The sequence below is a fragment of the Thermobia domestica genome, chromosome 2 (assembly GCF_964235325.1).
Source record: "Thermobia domestica chromosome 2, izTheDome1.hap1.1, whole genome shotgun sequence".
In the NCBI taxonomy this organism is placed as follows: Eukaryota; Metazoa; Arthropoda; class Insecta; order Zygentoma; family Lepismatidae; genus Thermobia; species Thermobia domestica.
Genome location: NC_137455.1, coordinates 270,410,702 through 270,432,675, shown reverse-complemented (window position 1 = coordinate 270,432,675; position 21,974 = coordinate 270,410,702). Strand labels below are relative to the sequence as shown.

Sequence of the window (21,974 nt, the reverse complement as noted above, 5' to 3'; positions counted from 1 at the left end):
TACACAAACTCATTCTCCTTATCTGGAACAAGGAAGAATTACCACAAGAGTGGAAAGAATCGATCATTGTTTCAATTCACAAGAAAGGCGACAAAACTAACTGTAATAATTATCGACGCATTTCTCTTCTGTCAACGTTCTATAAAATCCTCTCAAACATTCTATTAGCATGATTGACCGCATACACAGATGAAATTATTGGAGATTATCAGTGCGGACTTAGACGAAATCGATCAACTATCGACCAAATATTCACCATTCGACAAATATTTGAAAAGAAGTGGGAATACAATATCCCGGTACATCAACTATTTATTGATTTTAGAAAGGCTAACGACTCAGTTAGGAGAGAAGCATTGTACATTCTTACAGAATTTGGAATATCGAAAAAGCTAATTAGATTAATTGAGATAAGTTTAAATGAATCCCAAAGAAAAGATCGGGTAGGAAAATTTTTGCCCATGAGCTTTCACGTCGAGAATGGCTTGAAACAAGGAGATGCGTTGTCGCCATTATTATTCAACTTTATTCTGGAATACGCTATAAGGAAAATCAAAGATAGCAACCAGGGCCTAGAGTTGAACGAGGTTCACCGGTTATGGCATATATTGATGATCTAAATTTAATAGGGGATGATAGGAGAACAATAGAAAGAATGCTGAGGTCTTATTAAACGCTTGCAGGGACATGAGTTTAGAAGTACATGCAGAGAATATTAAATACATGGAAGTTCGTCGGGATCGTAATACGGCAAATTTTGGATGCGTTAAAATATTAAATAATACTTTTGATAAAGTGGATACTTTCAAATATCTAGAATCAATATTAACACACGAAAACCATATTCATGAAGAAATTAAATGTCGACTAAAAGCAGGGAATTCGTGTTATTATTCAATTCAAAATCTCTTGTTGTCGCAAATTCTGTCGAGGAATTTGAAGCTTAAAATATATAAAACGATAATCATGCCGATTGTTATGTATGGTTGTAAAACATGGCCGCTTACTCGGAAGGAAGAACATAGATTGAAAGTATTTGAGAATAAGATTCTGAGACGAATATTCGGATTAAGAGAAACGGGAATGGGGAATGGCGGAAACTTCATAACGAGGAACTACATAATTTAAACGGTTTACCCAACATTGTTAGGATCATTAAATCTAGGAGGCTCAGGTGGGCAGGTCATGTAGCCAGGAACGCTTTCAAAATCTTAACTGGAAGACCAATCGGAAAACGACCATTAGGCCATAGAGTTAGTTAGTTAGTTTAGTTAGCATTAATGGGAATTGGACATTTCAAGATTGGAGGGCAGATCATTAACAAGATCAGGTATGCAGGTGATACGGTTATTATACCTAGAACTGAAGAATGAATGCAGGAGATGATTGACAAAATAGCTGACACTGGGAAACTATATGGAATGGAAATCAACATCGAAAATAGAAAATCATGAGAATATCCCGTGGAAATGTCCCCTTACAGGTCAGAGTAGAACAAAGAGTACTTGAAGAGTTTGACCATTTCAAATATCTGGGAAGTCTTTTGACGAAAGACGCGTACTGAACCAAAGAGATCAGGTCGAGAATTGCCATAGCCAAAGAAGCATTCAACAAGGAAAGGCCACTCTTAACTAGCAGCCTTAATATTAGACTAAAGGAGAAATTGGTCAAGTGCTATATTTGGAGCATTGGACTTTATGGTTCAGAGACTTGGATATTACGGAAGTTAGAGAAGAAATATTTAGAGAGCTTCGAAATGTGGTATTGGAGGAAGATGGAGAAGATAAAATGGACAGAAAGAGTAACAAACGAAGACGTTTTAAAACGAGAAAGAGAGAAGAGGACGCTTCCAGCCACCACCCTTCGTAGAAAAGCCAATTGGATTGGACACATCTTGCGAAGAAATTGTTTTCTTCATACAGCCATAGAAAAAAATATGGAAGGAAAGCGAGGAATAGGGAGAAGAAGAACACAAGTGATCGATGATTTGAAAAATTGAAGAAAATATTGGGAGTTAAAAGAGGAAGCTGAAAATCGAGGAACATGGAAGAAACAGTTATAGCTCCAAACTGAAAATTAAGAAGAAAAGAAATAAGAAAGGAGAAGAAAAAACCTCACTAGTCCCAGGACCTGCCAAAAGGCAGAATAGTTAATAATAATAGTACACTGACATTACTACACTGGTGAACACTAATGTCGATTGTGTTTTTCCAATTCTTTTCCAGAGTGACCATATCAGAATTTAGCCCTTTCAAGACGCGCGTGGTACATAAACACACCTGTAACGTGTCCCTAAAGCCTTCCCTGAACGTTAATTTTGATTCCTTTGTTCGAATGAAAAGGGATTCGTATGATTTAAAAAAAAAAATTTTTTTATTTATTTTTATTTATTATTATTATTATTATTATTATTATTATTATTATTATTATTATTATTATTATTATTTTCATTTTATGAATATTTCGTTTTGTATCTTTTACGCGTTTTGAAAGACCTGATGTTGGGGCAACGCTGAATTTGGAATCACGAACATTATCCTTCAGTCTAGTGTATCAGTTTTCGTCATGTCTGTGTAAGTCACATGCACGAGACTTCATAGGCACATCGAATTTCTGAGAATTAGTGAAGAAACTTAATGTGTTATGTTTTCCTCTATGGTCTTTCGAGGTAGAATAACTGTGAAAAATCACGTTTACTGATTTTTTAATTTTTTTTTTTTTTCAAATAATTTGTCTAAAACTGAATGAAATAAAGGTATATCAATTCATATCATTGTATCATATTTTGTTTTGCTACTGTCCATTTTGAGCGTTTTCAACCATTTTTTCAGTGTCAATACTGTAACCATTTTTCGTTTTGATGTTTTGTAGAGGATATCAGGCTAAGCGCCTATTTTGAATTCTCCCTGTATGTAGTTATTTTGTTTTTCAAACAAGAAATTGTAATTATTAAATAATAAAGAAGAGACTTCCCTATGTTGTCACCTCATCCCAATACAAATTCATGCTTACCATTCTCTTCCTAGTTTCCGTAACTTCACCAAAACAAACTCAGCCACGCCGTTTCAGCAATTAAACTTCCCTATTGACCAAGATAATTGTGATGAGCTAGTCATCCACGTGCGGAGCACCAGGAAGAAGCGAAAGCTAGGAAGTAGAACAAAACCAGGGGACACGGAACCCTCGAGGTGAGAAGTGTGTGACAGGAGCCGCCAGAAACACACTTTGGACCCCTATTCAGAAGAGTCGTCGTAGCAGCAATTGAGAGACGGTCGGCACGCCTGGGCCCTCACCATCCACTGCATGACAGAGGTGTCATTCCGAAGAGGCCAGGACATCTGGAAGCTGTTGCCCTGAGGTCGAGAGGTTCTTCACTCTCGAACGTGAGGTCCGGGATCGATACCAGACGGAAACACTCAACGAATTGGAGGATAAGGCTTCACCCGATAATTGAAGAGGCTCTTCACATCGAAATGGCTGAGGTACAGTAAAACCCTTTCCTTTCCTAACCTTTGCGTCTCTGTGATTTCTTCTATTAGAAAACATGCATTTCATTTCATTCATCCTCAATTAATTACTTCAACGCTGTACTGCTCAGATCCCCACGTACTTTCTCTCTTGCCATGCGAAGTGCTATCCCCACATTCTTTCAGTAAAGAACTGATAATTGAGCAAATAACTGTGGTTGTAACCCCACAGTACAGTACAGCAAGAGTTTAATAAACAGTGATTTCAGTTGTACTGTTACTACCATTGGAACACTGGGGTTGAGGCTCTACGAGAGAAATAATTACAATATTTGTTTTAATTTTATTTCAGCATGCAGAAGTTGGAACAATATATTAGGTGTCTGCTGTCTTTGCGGTATATCTTGATGTGGAATTTGTTCAATATCCTATATTCTGTTAGGTCCATTGAGTTTATATAGTTGTTAATTTGAGTTACCTTTGTTACGTTGATCTGAGGTTATAAGGAGAATAGATTGTCGTATATTCCTTGATTCTGACGTCCCCATTAAACATACAATTAATTAGTCAACAAGCTGTTGTATGGAAGTACTAACTGAGCATATCTGCAATATAAATAGATCGCATTGTCCACAAATCTTTGGTATTTACAGTATACCGGCTACAATTCTCGAAACACGTGTCCAACATCAGGTCATAAAAGAAGTAGAATACAATAAAATAAATAAATAAATACATAAATAAATAAATAAACTGAAAGCGATCAAAAACTCTTCATTCTCTATAGACAGACAGGCATATGAGGTTTTATTATTATTATTATTATTATTATTCGAACCAAAGAATTAAAATTAAATTCCGATATGGACGCATTGAGCAAAAGTTAGAATATGACTGACACCATCGTATCAACCACAAACGAAGCACGATAATTTAAAATTTGTATATTATGAAACTTGCAATGAAATCTTTAAGGAGTTAATATTTACTAGTGTAGTTACTATATGTCAGTGTATATAGTTACCACCTACGGCATCAATTCACATAATCCCTGCTCTCTGAACTTCTTTTCTCTTATCTGTCTTGACAATGGTGAACGCAATCAGCGAAATTCGATGTTCAATATATATCCTATATATATAAACAAATCCGCAACAGAATACAGAAGAGCAAAGTGAGTACCTTTTTTAAAAGTATGTTTTCTGTATAGAGTATAAATACATGTCATCTCAACACATTATGCTCACTCGTGGCTAAGCGGTTAGCGTACGCGCGCCTTTGGCGTGGGAGATCTGGATTCGATTCTCGGCGGGAGCTCATGTAGTTCGGATCCCACGTTAAACTGTAGGTCCATGTCTCATATAGCCTCGCTGCTCAAGGAGACGCTAAACCAAAGATCAAATCAAATCAAACATTATTTTCTTCAGTCTAATTCTCCTAACCAAAACACTGTTAAGTTTTATTTCTTAATGATGGTTGGATTCGAGTTTTGCATTCCTTTCAGCACCGTGCCCATATGAAACGTGGATCTACAGCTAAATTGGGATCCGCACCGCATGAACTTCTACCGGGAATCGAACACGTGTCCCCTGCATCTATTTCTAAATGAAAATTAAATTACACGCATAATATAGTTTATTTACACTAAAACGTTTCTTCTTACGATTTGAGCTTACTGTCACCTGTTGATAAGGGTGTACACAACTGCAGTTTTATTTTTAAAATACAAACATTATATATACATACGTGCATTAGTATGATAGATTCCTATAGATAGAGAATGTCACTATACTTTAAGCATTTTCCTTTCTTAAACGATAAAAATAATAAATAAATAAATAAACAATAATAATAATAATAATAATAATAATAATAATAATAATAATAATAATAATAATAATAATAATATAATAATAATAATAATAATAATAATAATAATAATAATAATAATAATAAAATGGATATGGAATTACAATTTATGACACGAGAATTATCAAACATTGAGCTCAGACGATTACACCACAGATAAACAATTATTGTCTTAAATTTGTTGGTTGAATTGGGAGTTTAATATTCTTTTCAGCACCAAGCCTATATGAGACGGGGACCTATAGTTTAAGGCGAATCCAAACCACCGTAATACCTTCAAATTTCAAGCCACTGAAAATAGAACCTAAGACCACGTGCACCTAAGGCGCATATGCTAGCCACTAGACCAGTGAAGAGGGTTCTTCTTGAGTTTGTGACATTGTTTTCACATTATCTTTTCTCTATATCACTTGTTCCTTTTAACCATATTATAAAAATTTACGGTTTACGTTTGAAGCTGTGTGATACTGTTCCTAACATTTGCTTTTAACATCTTAGGCTTAGCTTTAATCCACACCATAAAATGTTGTGCTTAAATTCCCTTCATAAAGACAACTGTTTTAAATGGTTGAAATATCTCCATTTTAATCCAAAAGTATTTCGTTATTTACCGTACTATTTTTTAAACTATTTTGTGTTATTTCCATTCGCAGTGTTACATATCTTACTTACCTGTTTAAATGTTCCATAAGATATTTTAGAGTATTATAATGAGCTGGGGGAAGTAACATTAAAGCATCTTTAATAGAGTCTATTCTCTCTGGCAATGTCTTCACCACTACATAAGAGGGAAAAAACGACAGAGATGAGAAATATGGCAACGTAACCATTATTTGTTTACATATAACTTACTTAAAGGAAATAACTTTTTATTGACTTCCAAATACTCGTGAATGAAATTTTCTAAACCATATTTTTAGCGTTCTATTGTTAGCTCTCTACAGCTTAAAGCAGACAACAATATATGTAAATAAATGAACGATGGAATGATTGTTGGGCTGATGAAAATAAAGGAACCCGGACATTCTTAAAAAAATCCATATTAACTTGGGATCCAAACAGAAACCATATACATATAAGTTTTAACACCCGTATAGTGATGTATATTTGAGCTGAACCAGATCAAACGACTAAGTTTTGGGCATATTCTTTTTCATAACTAACCGAGAAGAACAGTCAGTCTAATGCTGTTCAAAAACTTCTTCACTGCTTTGCACTTCGGAATAAAAATAATACTGTGTAGTGTACTGACGTAGTGAATTACAAGTACATTCATTCTAACAATATTTTTAGGATTCGACTTCAGAATTAGATTTCTGGCTTTCGGCATCTATGGCCATGTTAGCTCGTCACGTATGAAGGATGATGTCCCTCGGTGGTTACACTACCCAGGGAACTGGGGAGGCAAAAATGAATGAGGAAGGGAGGAAGCGGCCTGCGACCTTCGTTAGGTACACGTACCATCCCGGCATTTGTCTAGTATGAATGAGGAAAACCTTAGTCAGGATGGCTGGTCTGAAAAATCTTTTACACTTTCTCCATTGAGTGACCCCTTCGGAAATCGAACCCGGAAGCGCTCACACCAAAGGCGAGAGCGTGGAGACTACGCACAATATTTTTCAAATCCCTCCTACACACTTATTACGAAAGCTCTGTTATTATAACACGACTTAATTTAGCCCTAAACTGGAGATGAGATAAATGGTTTCATATTTGACAATAACTGATTTGTTTATTATTCTAAATTCAAATACTTTGGTACAGAATACGTGATTTGGATTCACAGGAAATGGAACAATCAGGAATCACTTGCCAAAAACGTGAACGTAGTGAATCATTCTTAGCAACTGACGAAGACACATGTACAATCACTTATTCACTTGTAAAAAACTCAGTTTAACAATGAAAAAAAAATGAAATCTTTAAGTTTAACGTCCCACGAATATGCCGGTTAGGCTAAAGAAGACGGTGATAATGAGAAATGAGTGAAATGGTGGAATGAAGAAAGTATGAGGAAACGGGAGAACCCCGATAAAACCCACGAGCACGCTGTTTGTCCACCACAAAGTTCACACGGCGTGGCTGGGATCGAACCAGGGACCCCAAGCACCGGAGGTGAACGCTCTACCACTGAGCCACCGCGTCCCCCTCAGTTTAACAATGGAGACTGCTAAGTGATACCGTGGAATGGGTAGTAGTTAATTTTAGTATGCGAGTGTTTTAGTATGGTTTCAGATAGATATAAGTAAACAGAAATAAATAAACCATATTGGATAATGATTTTACAAGTATACCGGAAAACAAACAATGCAATATACAAGAAAAAGAGATGGGTGAACAAACAGAAATGTGAAGTATTGAATAGCAAATCAAAAAGTATGTATAACTTATACATTGTTATATATTACCTGAATACAATAAGAACCGGGATAACATTACAATAGTTAGACATTTGTTTTGACAAAAAAAATAATAAAAAATAATAATAATAAATAAATAAAAATAAAAATAATAAAATCTAACAAAATGTCAGAGTGAATTTACCCAGTCGGTCAGTGTTTTCCTCTCTCCTCAACGTTCTACGTCTAGAGATGGGACATGAAAAACAAAAAGACTTTCAGGTTTTCCCAATTAACCATTTTTAGTCGCACGACATTAACACTTTCAGCCCCATGTGTATCTTTTTGATACACAGTGAGGGTTTACTGATGGACCACGTGTATCAAATAGATACACATTGGCTGACAGTGTTCATAGCAAACTGTAGTCTGGTCCCGGGATGAAATTTACTCAAACAGAGTTGGGGCTGAAAGTGTTAAGAGAGAACAACCCCAGCTTCCTCGTCTAGCTTTTGTCATAAATAACTAATCTCTTTAGTATTTTGGTATGTTTGTAAAAGGAATGATTCACGTGGATGACTAAAATGTTCAAAAATCAAAACTATGTTCTCTTAGTTCAGAAATGGAAAAAAAAAATTAAGTATATTTGTCAATTAAGAAATTCGAGACACCACGTACTCTGTACATACACAAGAGAGTCTGACTAAAATTTTAGATTGTGATTAATGTAATAAAATCAATAATATGCATATGTATTTTAGATATTTAGCTGAAAATTTTCTTACACGAGATGGCAGTATTTCGACAACATTATGCAGTTCTCATTATCATGAGAAAAAGGACAACAAAATTAAGTTGAAACAGATAAGTTGGGATTATATGAAGAATCACTAAAAAGATAAAAATTATATGTAATGCATTTCACACATTACAAAGGAATCTCAGTAAATATGTTAGGGGAGAAAGAAGGAAGTTTTGATATCTACTATAATTTTCATACAAGGATATTCGATGATGATAAAGGTCTTTCTAGAAGGCTGTTTATGAGGTTGGATTTACCAAAAATATCTTTATCGCTGTTCAATATAGTTTTTTTCTTTCTTCCTTTCTTTTGTAATAAAGTAAGTTTCAAAACTTACGTTAGATTTTGATGTTAAGCAGCTTTAATTTTGTCTGGTTACAATATCTTATTTTAAGTATGTCTTTTATTCGCACCTTTCACATATGTTTTTTTTTTTTTTTGGGGGGGGGAGAGTTTTGGTATAGTTATTGCTTTCTTAAGTTGCACACAATTCTATGGGAAAGACACTTCATCAGATCAGAAATGTATATCAATAATAACTAAACTTAAACTTCCAGAAAAGAAAATTTGCTACCTAGATTTCTGAGTAAACTTAATACATAGCGGAATGGCGAGAATAATACCAGAATGTGTTGATTAATGTTACGATATGAGTTATAGTAAATAAAATCTATTCAGAAAATTTCCAGCACTATTAAAAACTGGAGTCCAACTCCGTTGCTAGAAAGAGTTAAGAATTGTTACAAATAATTGTTAGAGAGACTTAAGTTACAAACAGATGTTACAAATAATAATCTAACATCTATGATGACTGTTATGTAGTATTTTGTAATATATATGCTACAAATAAACCACATACATACAGTTTCAACAAAATACTCTTTTATAAATATAACATTGTCAAATGATATGCGACTACTGAGACATATACAAACCACAATAAATTCCAGTGAAAGTGAAGTTAACTTATTGTAAATAGTTACTGTAAACATAGTTGAGTGTACAGAAGAAAATAGAATAAATGTTTGTACTTACTTGCAGCATTTAGAAGAGGAGGATGAGATTCAAACGTTATCAACGGAATCGGTAACAGCCTGAAGTAAAGTTTTAATATGCTTGCAATGACATTAATGTTATCACAAACATTAGGACCTATGTCAGCGTTTTCTCCGTCTGCAAAAGAAATTGAATATATATCAATAAAAACTATATAAATAAAAATACCTCCCAATAGAGATTAGAAGATTCTACAACTATACGACATCTATTTCGATCTATTTCATGCACTCATTGTAAAAGTACTAGCGGCTCAAAGACAGGCATAATAACAAAAAGAGAATAGATTATGTTATATACACATTACAGATCGCAAATACTATATCTTTAATGGTGGTGGTACAATTTCTACATTTGCATTTTTCATTTTTCGCCGATATCGTGAATATTTGTTTGTTCGAATATGAAACTCACTCGTTGTTTTGAGTGAAAGAGATCATGAACTAACGATCTATATAAGTGATGTGGGTCTATATCAGTAATGCCTCTTCTCACTTTTTTCCACCTTTTTTCCTGAAAAAGTCCGAGTTTTGAGAGAGAATAAATTAATGAAAATCAAGACATTTTTAAGTATACCTGCCAGTTTCATAGGGTGTTTCAAAACAACACCGACAACGTTTGGCAGGTGATTCCTGACATCAAGATAAGACAAAAAGTATAGACCAACCTGAGAGCACAAATGTTTCCTTTTGGAGTTATATATATAAAATTGAAACAATAGTCCCAAAAGAGGAATACAAAATTGAATACGAGGGGAAGAAGTAGGAAGAAAAGAAAGTGAAAATAAGAGAGCTACGAAAAGGTTAAAAGACATCCACGTGAGTGCCATGTTGAAACGCAGTCACGTCGTCACAACACAGACTCCATCTATTTACAATCTGACACTACCACGTGACATTATACTGTAACATGCTGCTTACCCGGATACTTCTCATTTTATTGTTCTGTTCTTTTCTCCCTCTTTTCTCTGACCCTGTTTGATAAAGTGTTTTAGCGAAAGTGTTCTCAGTGCACTCAGCTTTTTATTTTTGTAATTATGTTAACACTATTTTCTGGCACCTAATTACATATCCACAACGGGCTCTTTTTAGTTCGAACTCCAAGAGAATACGAAAAAATCAAATTATTCAAAACTGGCAATATTCAAAAACATGCATTTATTAGGTACCTAGATCAACGACACATGCCTATTGTATATACAGCAATTTTAGAATAGGAACAAGTATCTGGAAGTGCCTCGTTTCGGATATAAAAGCCACCAAAATTTGTCGCAACAGGACAAAAATGGCTATAACTCGAAAACGAAATGTTGGTTTGAGGTCCGGTCAAATGCAATATGAATTATTCGTGCCTAAGATTTCATTATTGTAGGGATGGATCGGAAGCACGGCCGGCACAAAGGGTAGCCCCTAAAGGAAAGTAGGATATTTCGTACATCTAAAACAAAACATACAACGAGAAAATCGTCAATTGTACGCAACAAAGTTGTTTCGAGTAGAAAGATGTCCTGCGAAGGCATAGCTACGGATTCGATGAAAACTGTGACCATGGGAAACACGAGAGCAGTATCACGCAAGTGCAGGATGTCAATACATGCATCTCGCAAATGAACAAAAATGATTCTGGATAGCTGGTTCCCTATAGTAAGATGTACGTGAGAAGGGAAAGAGAACTGGTCGACAGCTGCGTAATCCCATGGGCATCGTAAACAAAGAAGGTGAAAATACCTTCGGAAGATAACACAGTACGTAGCTACACACTCACTAGGAACAATGATGAATAAACTCTACCATGTAAAACAGTTAGTACATTGATTGATTAAAAAGGACAATTTATTTGATATACGTAATCTCAAATCCATTTAAGTCGGCTGCAGTGTAAAAGTTAAAGGTTTTGTTTAATACATATTTACGTTCGTATATAGTTTTGAATGGAAACTTTATTTTTAGTTTTTGAAGTCTTTTGAATCATTTCTTCTGTATATTAGTATGTTAACTTGATGTAAAAGAATTTTTCAGAAAATTTACACTATTAATTTTGTTCTTTTATATAGATGATCGTTGCCAATGCCCTCAGTTACTTTTAATTACATCTTGTTTATACGCTGCGATATATATCATACATGAACGGTGGTAGTTGGCTAACTTAATACGTGCTAATACAATGGGTGTTCTGGGTATATTAAACGTATTAGAAAGTTATCAAGCGTGCCGATTACACAGCGTGCCTTGGGTACGTAGTAAATCATTTGTTTCCCAACATGCGCATTCATGAGCATGCATGAAGGGACGTTGTTCACAAGTTGTTGGGAAGATTATTTTCTTTTAGAAACTGGAAACTGTCAGTCGGTAAATTAGTAGTCTTTTAATACTGTACATTCTTTCCTGGAACTGCTGAACACTGTCTCACTTTGAATTATTCAAACAAGAAATTCAAATAATTAGAATTTAAAAGAATTCGCTGTGTAAGATATAAAAGCACATTTAAAAAAGTACCCTTATGCAGAACTTACCAGGTATCACTATCTCTCGCCTGGTTAACTACCATTTCGTTTGGAAGTGACTCCACGAGGTGCTATATCGTAGTCAATATTTTAATTCAACCGAATACCTTACTGGTGCTGCAACTTACGTTTGATTCACGGCACTCAAAGGAATGTTTCTGTATTTGTTTAGTTATTTAAATTTACCAATATAATGCTTTGAATTATACTACACTGGTGTCCAAAACTTAAGCAAAATGAATATTCGAGGACAAAGAGCACGAAGAACGTACATAAATCGCACCAAGGAAAACACCACACTACCATAGCAACATACCACACATACAGCACACGGAATAGGCTATATTTGCAAGAACCATGATAGCAAGGGTCACACAACGTAAACGCTAAAAGTAGGTTGTGAGATGTAGTACTGGCACCGGAAACAAGTTAATATGGAGTATGGTTAGTCCGAATAGCCACACATGTCTGGCACTGACGCTCCATGTTGAAGACTAGGTTATTCGGGTGCTCTTGGGGCAGCTGATTCCATCCTCACCAAGAGAAGTGCAGAGTTCTACTCCGTGTATTTTGTAGTGCGGCTGTCAGGCTTCAACACGTCCTCCTAGTGCTTCCCATATATATTCAATTGCACTTAGGTTGGAAAGTCGCGTTGGTTGCTAAATGTCTTCCATCGCTAGGTACTCATCCACTAATTTGGCACAATGAAAACGGGTATTGCCATTCACGACCAGAAATTGTGAGCTGACTGCGCACCTGAAAAGTTGTATATACGCATGCCAAACCTTGTCACTGTATATCTGGGCTAATGGATTCTGTATTGAAAATATTCAAGTCTGTAAGACCATCACCATAATGTCCAGTCCAGTACGCCACTACCATCATACCGATCCCTTTCCAAAATGTTCATGGGATCAAAGTAGGTTTCTTGTTCGCGTCAGATCAGAGTGCGATGGGAATCGCTGTGGAAACTGTATCATCATTTATCCGTGAAAAGTACGCGAGTCCTTTTATTGCGGGTCACTGGCAATGTTCTCGACACCACTGTAAATGGGCTCTTTTGTGTGCTGGAGTCAGTCGATACACATGTTGCAAGCCATGGGCATACAGATACTACACTGCGACCCCGTATCCGTACCCAGTTTGGCGCGACATTATCACCAGAGAGGCAGATGCAGGTTCTACTGACCGTTCTCTTACAGACATAGTTCGCTTGCGCCGCACAGTTATGATCAGATATCGATCCTATTATGGAGTTGTCACACGTGGATGATTCCACTAGGCCTACGACTGACGTCTCCTGTATGTTTTCACAACTTGAACATGATACTTTGTGAAACATGGATAGCTCTTGCTACTGCCGTCTGTGCCCTACCTCGTTCTAATCATCTGATAATGCAACCCTTGGTAAACGAATCCAAATTACATCTTTGTGCTATATTCCTGCTATCTATTGCCACATTCAACTCGGCAGTACCCTCCACTCATTAAAACAGATCTACACAGAATGCGCACATTTTCGCTTCAAGCATAGTGTTCGATTTCTTCTCATAGAGGGCCAGGGTGACACTTGTCATGACCCGTTCAATGAGCTTCTCAATCAATGCGCGCCGTCCACATTGCCCGTGCTTGAATACTCTTCCTGGCCCTTATATGCAACTTCTCGCAATATGCTTAAGTTTTGGATACCAATGTACTACACTCTTAACGTGTAAGTTAGTTAAAACCAAACAAAATCTCAACAAAGCTGACAATACATACCTTTATCCAACGCCAATTTAAGAGATTCTATTTCCTCCGCAAAGCCTGAAACTCGGTAGATTCCTTCGGCATCTAAACCTCTAGTTTCTATTTCTTTAATGCACTTTTCCACAATAAACGGCCTCACAGTGTGATGCGCTTTAACAAGGGTAGTGAGGTCAATGCCAAACACTCCACGAATATGTTTCAAATCTGGACAGCAGTCATTCGGAACTTTCTCTGAGCATTTATTATGTGCACTGAAACCACAATCTGCAAAGTTAAATGTTATTTTCAGTAACTAAAGAATTTATCACTCAGTCAATTCTTCAGCTGTTTTGAGTTGTCATGTATATCTTTCGTTTAATTTAAGTGTCAAACCATTTACAGCTTTTTTTTATTCAGTATGACAAAACATGTTGTTTAAAGCAACGTATATTCAGTGTAGACTATATACATAAATTACTTATGGAGCGTATAGAAAACATTATGATATAACAATTTATTCCTCTACTTGTGTTTCTATGTCAATTGTAATGTTCAATATTTCGAATCCTACAATCGGGCACTCCTCTTTAGCAACAAACACAAGCTTCAGTCATATCACACTTCCCATATTTAGTTATATCAACACAGTGGAAATTAAAAGATTTGATTGATTGATTGATTTTGAGTTTTACGTTCCGTTCAGCAGCGAGGCTATATGAGACGTAGACCTACTAATTAACGTGGAATCCGAACTACGAGCTCCCGCCGGGAATCGAACCCGGGTAGGAAATTAAAAGAATAACTGTTAAATAATATCAATACTTAGTGATAAAACTGCAACCCCCAGAAAAATTGGAGGCAACTGCTATTTTTTTCTATATACAGCAAACGTGAATGTATCGCACAGACTTAGTGCATATGTATGATATAACAACTGACACAGGAAAACAAGTAAGTAAATAATTCATTATATATATATATATATATATATATATATATATATATATATATATATATATATATATATATATATATCGCAGTTTCGTGTATTTTTAAATACAGTAATTTCTCACTTATATAACAAACATAACGAATTGACATAAGATTTTTTTTCTTACTATAGTATGTTAAGGACCTTGCTTCTTGACTAATGTACCCATTTTTATTCAGTTCTTGTAAAGTACAAAACTTACATTAAATACAATAGCATGGAAACTAATGCAGTAATGAAAGTTAGTTTTTCACTCCTAACATAATGAAAAAGGCATTTTTAGGTCACATCCTGCACTTATGAGGTTCAAAATGTTACTAAGCAATCTATATTATTCAGATATAATAATGTAGAAAGAAAAGACAAAATACTGCAAATCAAAGACATAATATTGTAATTTCCTTTCTTTTTCGTCATTGTTGTGTTCTTGCTTTTGTTCTTACGGCACATTTTTTCAACTGGCTGTAATACATCAAATATATAACTTTTGTAAATAGTATCTATGACCAACATCTAATTTTACTAGTCTTCCCGTCTGGTCTAGTGGCTAACGCGTCTCGGATTCGATTCCTGGTGCAAGGAGAGCCTTGAAATCTAAAAGCATTACGGTGGTTCGGTTTCCACCTTAACTTCCACCCTAACGTCTCATATAGCCTCGGTGATGAAAAGAGACGCTAAGCTTCATCAATAACATCTAATAATATTAGTAAATAATATGTATAACATATTAGTAAATACACTCACTTATTATCGAGGACAATATTTCAGCCCTTCCTCTGCGTTCTCTAAATGAACGAAATCTTTAATTTAACATTCCATGGTTATGCTCTGTAGGCTAAAGGAGACGGATGATTAATGAAAATGAATAATTATGAAAGAATTGGAGGGAGGAAATGGGAGAACATCGAGAAAATGCATGGACACGATGTTGTCCACCACAATTCACATGGTCTCGGATCGAACCAGGGACCTTAGCGCACTACTACTGAATTTCCGGATTCCACCCTCTCCCTGCGTGCAAGTGACTTTGTTATTCGCACTCATCTAAGCAAAATGCCCTGCCAAGTAACATATTTCGTGGCTTCATAGTCTACGCAATTATATACGATATGTGTAGCAGGAAGAGCCTTATACAAAACTTCGTGTAGTATAAAGGTAACCAAGAAAGTTCTATCGCTTTTTATCTACTACCTTCGAACATCGATATGTCATCTAAGACGTACCTGGAAGATCAACAGTAGTCTCCATCAGCATCGACGATCTTCTGCCAACGTTCTGGAAGGCCATGGATTCAATCGCGATAGAACTTGTTGGCCCGTGAAGCGAAGAAGGTATAAAGTGAATTTTGCACCTCTACTAGGGATTTGAACTGGTGTCCTCTAAGGTGATTTTCCAAGGAATGGAACAGGTGATGATCGGACAGTGCAATGTATGGGAGTATTGCAAATGCAATGTGTTTCCCATCCAAGGCGTAAAATGGTGTCCCGGGTCATTCTAGCTACGTGGAGCTTAGCGTTGTCCTGTAACAGGAGGACCTCTGCGATTCAGAAGTGATGGCTCCAGAGATTTGAGTTTTTCTTGAACACGGCTCAACTGCTGACAGCCCAGCAGTTGATACTCTGACCAACTGGTAGCAGTTCCCGATGCACGACGCCGCGAGTAGTCCACCAAACATACAGGAGGACTTTCTTCTGATGCAGTGCTGGTTTCGGTTGTTTTGGAACCGGTTTATGGGAAGCTAACCAATGATGACGACGACGTGGAACTTTGTACAGGACTCACTTCTCATCACATGTCAACATCCTGTCCAGAAATGGCTCCTTCCTCAGACGAGACAGCAAAGAAACACAGGTGTTTACTCGCGTTGCCTTCTGGCCAGGAGTCAAATCATGTGGAGCCGATCGACCCAACTTATAGTGCTTCCCAAGTTGATGGGGTTGCTGCAGAATGTTTTTTTCACTCACACTGAATTGTAGTCCTAGTTCCACATGTGTCTGGCCACCGTTCTCCTCAATTGCTGCCTGAAGATCTTCATTCTGCACATGTGTTGGTCTTCCGGCACGTGATGTGTGTTCGAGTGTTTCGTCACCGTCCTTAAACTCGTTAAACCTCCACTGCACTGTCCGCGTAGACACGACACCCTCACCAAAGGCCTGGCATATCTTCCGCCGCGCTGCAGCGGCGTTTGACTCCAGTTTGAACTCGTACAGCATACACACCTTATGACGCTCTGTGGAGGTCCCACTTTCACTTTGTCCTTACGCAAGTTCGAGGTATAACTGAACTGCAACAACCAGGTAGTATGTTGGAAATATTCACACCAACAACTGACTTTCGCGTTAACTCACGGTGTGACGGCCAATTGAACACAAACCTTCACAAATAGCGACACAACTTTCTTAGTTACCTTTATAAATTCAGGGGTTCAAGTGAAATATGTAATAACAGTACTATAAAATTTCAACCCTGCGCTTTCCATATTGTGGCAGAGCCCATATATCTTATTTATTTTCAAGTCTATTTTAGTTAATTTCATTTATTAAAGATTTATATTTTGAGTTTAAGAATTGTAAAAATAACAAAATAACACGGAAATTATTATCAATGGCAAAACAAATTACATAAAACGTAGTAGTCATTGCTTTTTAAAAACTTATGTAACAATGGTATTTAGAACACCGTCTTTAGCAAATTGTTTTATGTCTGGAAATTAAAGATAAAATCTAATTAATGTCTGATCGGAAAGAATTAACAAAATTCACTGTAAGTAAATTTGTAAGATGTTTGTGAACACCAGACACTTTCACGGGTATGTTAGAATTGCCAGGAATCGTGAGACGAAGCATTCCAAGGATTGCCAGTCGTCGGCCACAATGAGGAAACAACTACGTTTCCTAGACAAGAAAGAGCACACACCTCTGACGTCATGGAGAAACGGCGGATTCCAGCTGAGAGGAAGTTCGATAAAACCAGGAGGACCAGAGGTCTCAGGGAGAGTCTTACGAGGAGAGTCTGACGGAGAGTTGATGGAGAGTTTCCATAGCGCGTTTGTCGAAGAGAGTTCTACGTGAGAACGCGATAAAAGAGTGAATCGAAGATTGAAATTGAAAGATTCTATGAATCAGTATGTCTAGTAACGGCATGTCTTAAGTCACGCGATTTTAACATTTATATAGACGAACTCTTAAAAGTTTATAATACATCTCGAAGAATAGTCATTATGCTAGCCGTTGGCAGAACTTCAATGCATACAGCTTAGACTACAGCTTGTTCGTGATTCGAACCATCGTCTCGTATAGTGGAGAGACCATCAGTGAGACACCGCTCAGCCAGTAGCCCGTCGAGAGGAGGAATCATTGGACCAGCACCAACAGCCGAAAAAAAAAGCCTTATGCCTACATATATAAATTATGTTGTTTGTCTCCTTTGTATAATTTCCGTTATGTAAAACTGTGTATGCAACAAATTGTAACAAACTGTAAAAACTTCCTAGTTACTTATGTTGATGAATGTATTTCTCTCAAACTGACATTTTTCTGCACAGGTCGAGATTTTAGAATTGAGACACCACAAGTAGTACATATCAACGTTGGAAATAATTCCAATAACTTATCGACAGAGTTTGTGGTGGACAACATCGTATCCGTCGGTTTCCTTGAGATTCTCCCGTTTCCTCCAACATTCTCGTTGCACTAATTATTTTATAATAATTTACTTTCGTTAATCATTCGTCTTTTTTAGATTAAAAAGCATATCCATGAGGAACTAAAAGAATGTAAAACTACAAATTTCATTTCATTTTCATTTTACGATCCACAGAATAGTTCATGCATAAAAGTGCGACATAGACAGTACTAAAAATCCCTTTTCCCTATGTTCACACCATATTAAATTCTGCATGCGAAAGATTCATTCGTATTCTGTGTAACTAAAAGCCCATATCACCATATGAGAAAAGATCCCGATCTACGTAAGTTTTGTGCAATAATGATATTTTTAAAATTTTGACATCAAAAAATTTCATTTTCACGAAATATACTAGCTGTCAGAATATAAATAAGTCTAAATGTATTACTTACCTTCACATTTAACTCCCTGAGCTGTAAAACCCCACAAAAAATTACCACAAAATTCACACCAATTAAGACCTTTAAATGTATGTACTTTAAATGCATGAGATTTCTCATATTCAACGAGATCATCGGCATTAGCAGTCTTTTGTTGATTAATTTGATTCTCAGCCTGAAGAGGGAGGGAAAGAGAAAAAGAATTAAAATATAAAATACAACAGCCTTCTGGAAATGAAAATTAGCTGATAAGATTACAGAAGATAGTTTCAGGTTTATATTAACGAATTTGACACCTTACCAGGTCAAGGAATACCACGACGCCATCAGCGGTTGTGCTTGATATGCACATCTTGTCTATTAGTTATCGCCCTGGATCTCAGTTTACACTGAAAGAGATTGTGTTGAAGCAGTTTAATCAAGTCCGTTCCATTCCTCTTGACAAATTTTCCAAGACGATCGAGTTTGCGCGGCTCTCGACGGCTCAACATGCGTCTTAACAACTGAAATCCACAAAAATCGATCGGAGAGACATCAAGGAATTTCACATGAATGTCTGTAGAAAGGACTGCATAAATTACTTTCACTTGTCTTCCGCTTCATGTACATTCGCGTTAACTTTGCTGTATGACTCGACGCCTCGTCCTAAAGAGTGGCAATGCGAGAAGTGTCGCTGCCATATAGGGATGCAATATAATGGGGTTATGGTAGTTTCAAAATGTTCGTCTGGTGATACGCTGGATCGATTTCAGTCTTCTTGTCTACTCTGGACTATAACTGTAACTACCAACAACCATAAACCCGTGCGGAAAATTTTTCGCACATTCAAGTACCCAGTCAGAATGGCCTCTGAAATCACGGGAACGTTAAAAGATACCATTCATCACATTCCGACAGATACATCCACGCCTCGTCCAAAGTCATTACAAATTTCCACCTGTTCCCTGCAAGATGGTGTTCGTACAAATTTCAACTGTATGCTTTCCTCTGCACATGTAACGAACGAAACGCATATGAACTCGAACCTGATGTAAATCTAAAGCAATTATGCAATTTACAGTTGTGGCAGAAGTCGTATTGCTCTTGTTATTATTCTTTGAGACCATAAGTTATTATTAATAAAACTCCAACTGACCAAAGCAGTATATATATTTGTGTTACATAGCCGAAACTATAACAGAAATATATAATCTTAAAATATATATACTGCTTTGGTCAGTTGGAGTTTTATTAGTAACCTCGAATTTTCCAAAGCTACAATGAATAATTTACAGCCATAAGTTATCACGCTACACCAAGGAATGCACTTTTTGCAACATTTCGGGGGGTAACTAGGCCTCCAATACCTATAAAGGTAAACAAGAAAGTTCTATCGCTTTTTCACCCACCACCTTCGAACATCGATATGCCACCTAAGGAATACCTGGAAGATCAAAAATAGTTCCCATCAGCATCGACGACCTTCTGTCATCTCGAAGGCCATGGATTCCATCGCGGTAGAACTTGGTGGGCAGTGAAGCGAAGGTATGAACTGCATTTTGCACCTCTACTAGGGATTTTATCTGACATCCTTTAAGGTGATTGCTTAAGGAATGGAACAGGTGATAATCGAACGGTGCAATGTCCGCGGAGTATGGCGAATGCAATAGTGTTTCCCATCCAAGGCGTAGAATGGTGTCCCGGGTCATCCTAGCCACGTTGTCCTGTAACAGAACCCCTTTGCGGTGCTAACTCCAGAGTTCAGAGTTCCTTGAACAAGACTCAACTGCTGATAGTTGCATTGATGCTCTGATCAGCTGGTAGCAGTTCCCGATGCACGCTGCCGCGAGGAGTCCACTTAACACAAAGGAGGACCTTCTTCTGGTGCAGTGCTGGTTTCGGCTGTTTTGGAACCGGTTCATAGGATGCTAACCAATGATGACGGCGCCGTGGAGCTTCTACAGGATCCACTTCTTATCACATGTCAACACCCTGTCCAAAAATAGCTCCTTCCTCAGACGAGACAGCAAACACAGGTGTCTGCTCGCGCTGCCTTCTGCTCCGGAGTTAAATCATGTGGTACTCATCGACCCAACTTGTAGTGCTTCCCAAGTTGATGAGTTGCTGTCGAATGGTTTCTCTACTCACATTGAATTGTAGTCCCTGTTTCTCACATGTTTGGCCACTGCTCGCCTCAACTGCTGCCTGAAGATCTTAATTTTGTACATGTGTTAGTCTTTCGGCATGTGATGCGTCTTCGAGTGTTCCGTCACCGTTCTTAAACTTGTTAAACCACTGACTATAACTATATTGAATGTCGCAAAGAGCACAAATGCAGCCCTCCCAAACGGGCGTAATTTTGGGGGCCATACGACCATTCATACACACCCACAACAGTTGTCCTCTCTGCAAGTCATCACACAGCAATTTTGAAGTACCCGCAATACTTTCTCGGGTGTGATGCTACATAGTGATTGAATTGGTTACCATAAGCCCTTCCTGCCTGGAAACATCCTTCTGTAAGCCTGTATTCATGTCTAATAAACAAATAAGTATATTTTCCCGCTTATGTCTTCTACTGTGCTTAATAGTACATCTGTCCACTCGTTATCCTTGGCGGCAATCTTACTTCCCTTCCTTTGCCACCTATGGATTATAGCAATTAAACTGAGCCAGATTTTTTGTTAAATCTACGTTGCTTATTAGATACCACTTTTTTTTTTTTTTTTTTTTTTTTTTTTTTTTTTTTTTTTTTTTTATCTACGCTGCTTATTGGATATCTGCAAGTTTCTCTACAATGATTTTCTGCAGACTATCTCTCCTTTCTAGTGTTCCCTCCTTGAGCCAGATTTTTTGTTAAATCTACGTTGCTTATTAGATACCACATTTCTTTTCTTCTTTCTTTTTTTTTTTTTTTAATCTACGCTGCTTATTGGATATCTGCAAGTTTCTCTACAATGATTTTCTGCAGACTGTCTCCCCTTTCTAGTGTTTCCTCCTCTCGTGATACGTACTCAGATCTTGACCTGAACACACATCCTACAGCCTTTAACACACCATTCAATAGGGACGCTAGTAACATAACACGGTTTATTTATTTATTTATTTCGTATTTTTATTTAATTCTTACCTATACTCTGATGAGATGTTTAGTCTTGGAAGCAAAGTACTAT

At 36.9% G+C, this 21,974-nt stretch overlaps 1 protein-coding gene across 1 annotated transcript in view; it reads right to left on the bottom strand.

Moving 5' to 3' along the window:
* Nucleotides 1-21,974, bottom strand: part of RhoGAP5A (Rho GTPase activating protein at 5A) — a 53,422-nt gene that overhangs the window by 11,394 nt on the left and 20,054 nt on the right. Inside the window, exons 5-8 of the mRNA XM_081748706.1 lie at nt 18,835-18,997; nt 13,798-14,049; nt 9,513-9,650; nt 6,009-6,114 (exon numbers count right to left, since the gene is read on the bottom strand). Coding sequence (XP_081604832.1) covers nt 6,009-6,114; nt 9,513-9,650; nt 13,798-14,049; nt 18,835-18,997 — 659 coding nt within the window. The remainder of the gene's footprint in view (nt 1-6,008; nt 6,115-9,512; nt 9,651-13,797; nt 14,050-18,834; nt 18,998-21,974) is intronic.